This window comes from Alosa alosa, chromosome 15 (genome assembly GCF_017589495.1).
Source record: "Alosa alosa isolate M-15738 ecotype Scorff River chromosome 15, AALO_Geno_1.1, whole genome shotgun sequence".
NCBI classification, from domain to species: domain Eukaryota; kingdom Metazoa; phylum Chordata; class Actinopteri; order Clupeiformes; family Clupeidae; genus Alosa; species Alosa alosa.
This window is the reverse complement of record NC_063203.1, coordinates 30345749-30350748: the sequence shown is the minus strand read 5'-3', so window position 1 is coordinate 30350748 and position 5000 is coordinate 30345749. Positions and strand designations below refer to the sequence as shown.

The following is a 5000-nucleotide window of genomic DNA, read 5'->3' as shown; positions in this document are numbered from 1 at the left end:
TCTCTATCCTCCTCTCTCCCTCTCTCTCCTCCACTCTCCCTCTCTCTCCTCCTCTCTCCCTCTCTCTCCTCCACTCTCTCTCCTCCTCTCTCTCTCCTCCACTCTCTATCCTCCTCTCTCCCTCTCTCTCCTCCTCTCCTCTCTCCTCCTCTCTCCTCTCTCTCCACTCTCTCTCCTCCTCTCTCCTCTCTCCTCCACTCTCTCTATCCTCCTCTCCTCTCCTCCTCCTCTCTCTCTCCTCCACTCTCTCTATCCTCCTCTCTCCCTCTCCTCCTCTCCCTCTCTCTCTCCTCCTCCTCTCTCTCCTCCTCTCCTCTCCTCCTCTCTCTCCTCCTCTCCTCCTCTCTCTCCTCTCTCTCCTCCACTCTCCCTCTCTCCTCCTCTCTCCCTCTCTCTCCTCCACTCTCTCTCCTCCTCTCTCCTCTCTCTCCTCCACTCTCCCTCTCTCTCTCCTCCACTCTCTCTATCCTCCTCTCTCCCTCTCCTCCACTCTCCCTCTCTCCTCCTCCTCTCCTCCTCTCTCTCTCCTCCTCTCTCTCCACTCTCTCTATCCTCCTCTCTCCTTGCCATCATTCTCATTTTGCCGTCTTAACTGTTACACTGTCCCCTCTCACATACCGCCTCGTCAAGCCCCCCCCCCAACCCCCGCTCTCCTGATCACAGACGATAAGGCCACAGACTCCCCAGTGACACGGCAGCCTGTCTCTCTCTCTGTCTCCTCTCTCCTTGCCATCATTTTCATTTGCCCGTCTTAACTTTGTTACTGTCCTCTCACATACCTTTCGTCAAGCCCCCCATTGCCCCGCTCTCCTGATCACAGACGATAAGACCTACAGACTCCCCAGTGACCGCGGCAGCCTGTCTCTCTCTGTCTCTGTCTCTCTCTCTGTCTCTGTCTCTCTCTCTGTCTGTCTGTCTCTGTCTCTGTCTCTCTCTCTGTCTGTCTGTCTCTGTCTCTGTCTCTCTCGGCAGAACCAGACACCAGACGTACAGTACGTCAAGGACGAAGTGGAGCCCTGAATGAAGGTTCTGTGACTGAGCTAGTTGACAAAACCCCATTTAGCCTAATCTGCTGCAGCATGCAGTGGACAGCCTTGTGTGTGAGAAGGGCATCTGGCTGCAGAGTGCAGTGGTCAGCCTTGTGTGTGAGAAGGGCATCTGGCTGCAGAGTGCAGTGGTCAGCCTTGTGTGTGAGAAGGGCATCTGCAGTGGACAGCCTTGTGTGTGACAAGGGCATTTGCTGCAGCTGGGTGTACATTGAGGGCCTTGTGTGTGTGGGCAGTCAGGGGTGGCAGGATAAGTGCAGTTCACGTAGGAAACCGAACACATCTGAGATGCTGGCCGATGCTGGAGGGCTTGTTCTTCAGAGTTGGACGTCTTGATCAGCTGAAGATGTGTTCCGTAGGACTTGTTCCATGCGGTTTCTAGTTGTGGGACTGATTGAGTTTGACACTAAGTCCCGAGTGTTGACTATGCCACTGCAGACCACAGCCAGTTTTCCACAGTGCTAAATAACAGCCGTCCACTTGGCCACTCTTCCCTCAGCTCACAACTCACCCTGGAAGAGAGGAAAACTGCCTTTAAACCTTTATGTGTCTGAATGAAAATAAACCTGCTTTTACATAACGGAGACGGACACAAGAGCTCTGCCAATCACAACACATTAACATCTCTCTCTCCTCTCTCTCTCTCTCTCTCTCTCACACACACACCCTCCCTCTCCTCTTCTCTTTCTCTTTCACTCTATATCACTCTTTCTACCTTCTCTCTCCTCCTCTCTTATCTCTATCACACTCTCCCCTTCTTTCTCTCTTTCTCTCTCTCTCTCTCTCTCATACACACACACCCTCCCTCTCCTCTTCTCTTTCTCTTTCACTCTATATCACTCTTTCTACCTTCTCTCTCCTCCTCTCTTATCTCTATCACACTCTCCCCTTCTTTCTCTCTTTCTCTCTCTCTCTCTCTCTCTCTCTCTCTCTCTCTCCTTTTTACCTCCCCTCTCCTCCTCTCTTTCTCTTTCACTCTATATCACTCTTTCTACCTTCTCTCTCCTCCTCTTTTCTCTCTATCACAATCTCCCCTTTTCTCTCTCTCTCTCTCTCTCACACACACACATCCTCCTTCTCCTCCTCTCTTTCTCTTTAACTCTATATCCTCTTTCTGCCTTCTCTCTCCTCCTCTCTTCTCTCTCTCTCTCTCTCCCTCTCTCTCTCTCTCTCCTCCTCTCTCTCTCTCTCACACACACACCCTCCTCTCCTCTTCTCTTTCTCTTTCCTCTATATCACTCTTTCTACCTTCTCTCTCCTCCTCTCTTATCTCTATCACCTCTCCCTTCTTTCTCTCTTTCTCTCTCTCTCTCTCTCTCTCTCTCTCTCTCTCACACACACACATCCTCCTTCTCCTCCTCTCTTTCTCTTTCACTCTATATCCTCTTTCTGCCTTCTCTCTCCTCCTCTCTTCTCTCTCTCTCTCTCCCTCTCTCTCTCTCTCTCTCTCCCTCTCTCTCTCTCTCCTCTCTTTCTCTTTAACTCCATATCCTCCTCCTCTCTTCTCTCTCTCTCTCTGTCAGTGTTAAGTTTTATACTCTAGCTTTTAATTGCTGCCAGGCTCCGTGGCTGTCTCTCCTGCAGACTCAAAATAGTAGATTCATATTATCATTTACAACAGTCTTGGTCGACCAGCGTAAATTGATTCCTTAGATTAACTTGGCTGATAGTTCTGCATCTCTCTTTCTCTCTCCATCTTTTTCCGCTCTCTCTCTCTCTCTCTCTCCCTCTCTCTCTATTCATCTCAGTTTATATCTCCTCTTCGTCCATCTCTTTTTTCCCCTCTATTCCATCCTCTCTCTTTTCCTCTCTCTCTCTCTCTCCCTCTCTCTCTCTCTCTCTGTGAGCTCCCGGGGAAGTGTGTGAGCTGGAGGGTGACCCAGGGCCCTTCTCGGAGCCAGAATGCTAATTTGCCACCAGAGAGTGGGCTAGCTTCAAATAATTGCTTTGTGGCTGGAGGAGAGGAGGAGAGAGGAGAGGTAATGTGTGTGTGTACGGCAGCAGACTGCACACAACCTGGGGGACCTACAGGACCAGGGAGCCAGAATCAGCCAAAATCCAAATCAAAACAAAAGCCACCGCAGAGGGCAGCAAGATGCCTGAGCACTTGTTTACTTTCAGGACCTCTGAGGAAGTGCCATTCATGTGCTTGCACTGAGGTGACGTAGTTTCAGATCAGAGATATATGCTACACAAGGCCAAGACTGAACACTGAAGCAAGGCTCTTTCTGCCATGTACATGATTATGAAAACATCAATGTGTGTTGCAAGAATCAACACAATCTGATTTCACGACTTCAGTGTGTATCTAAATACTTTTTAAACTGTTAGGGTGTCCTGTAAGATGTGAGGCTGTATTCTAATGTAAAACATTTCATATCTTGTAATATTTGTAGGGGTTCAGAGAGTGGTGTGGTCCGTTCTGCACAGTGTAAATGAGATGGTAGTGTGTGTAAATGTGATGGTAGTGTGTGCAAATGTGATGGTAGTGTGTGTAAATGTGATGGTAGTGTGTGCAAATGTGATGGTAGTGTGTGTAAATGGAATGGTAATGGTAGTGTGTGTAAATATGATGCTAGCGTATATAAATGTGATGGTAGTGTGTGTAAATGTGATGGTAGTGTGTGTACATGTGATGGTAGTGTGTGTGTAAATGTGATGGTAGTGTGTGTGTGTAAATGTGATGGTAGTGTGTGTAAATGTAATGTTATTGCAGTGTGTTAATGTGATGGTAGTGTGTTAATGTAATGTGATGGTAGTGTGTATACATGTGATGGTAGTGTGTATAAAAGTGATGGTAGTGTGTGTAAATATATGTGATGGTAGTATGTGTGTAAATGTGATGGTAGTGTGTCTAAATGTGATGGTAGTGTGTTTAATGTGATGGTAGTGTGTGTAAAGTGATGGTAGTGTGTGTAAATGTGATGGTAGTGTGTGTATAAACGCATACAGAAGTGTGTGTATAAATATGATGGTAGTGTGTGTAAAGTGATGGTAGTGTGTGTAAATATGATGGTAGTGTGTGTATAAATGTGATGGTAGTGTGTGTATAAATATGATGGTAGTGTGTCTAAATGTGATGGTAGTGTGTTTAATGTGATGGTAGTGTGTGTAAAGTGATTGTAGTGTGTGTAAATATGATGGTAGTGTGTGTATAAATGTGATGGTAGTGTGTGTATAAATATGATGGTAGTGTGTGTAAAGTGATGGTAGTGTGTGTATAAATATGATGGTAGTGTGTGTAAAGTGATGGTAGTGTGTGTATATGTGATGGTAGTGTGTGTAAAGTTATGGTAGTGTGTGTTCATGAGAGGAGTGTGTGGTGTGGCGTCCACTCTCACCATAGGCTGGAGCTGAGTGCCGGGCATCATGGCGTTGGTCAGCTGCAGCTGCTGAGCCAGCATGGCCATGTTCTTCTGCTGGATGAGGTTGTTGCGGCCGTTGATCTCCAGCTGTGTCTTCAGGTGTGGCGGCGGGTGCAGGTACTTGCAGTTCTCTCTGGAGCAGCGGCCCTGACCAGCACAAGGGAGACGGACATCAGACCGGACACACACACATCCAACCAGAGGGTTACCACACACACGCACACACACACATCCAACCAGAGGGTTACCACACACACACACACACACACACACACACACATCCAACCAGAGGGTTACCACACACACGCACACACACACACGCACACACACACACACACACACACACACACACACACACACACAACCAGAGGGTTACCACACACACACACACACACACATGCATGACGCACACACACACACACACACACACACACACACACACACATCCAACCAGAGGGTTACCACACACACGCACACACACACACACATACACACACACACACACACACACACACACACACACACACACACACATCCAACCAGAGGGTTACCACACACACGCACACACACACACATGCGCACACACATA

The 5000-nt window shown here is 48.1% G+C and overlaps 1 protein-coding gene across 10 annotated transcripts in view; it reads right to left on the bottom strand.

The window, feature by feature from the left end:
• Window positions 1–5000, bottom strand: part of LOC125308118 (muscleblind-like protein 1) — a 95499-nt gene that overhangs the window by 24133 nt on the left and 66366 nt on the right. For all 10 annotated transcript variants that reach the window (XM_048264389.1, XM_048264392.1, XM_048264390.1 and 7 more), the window contains exon 2: window positions 4388–4558. In XM_048264389.1, the coding sequence (XP_048120346.1) occupies window positions 4388–4558 (171 nt within the window). The remainder of the gene's footprint in view (window positions 1–4387; window positions 4559–5000) is intronic.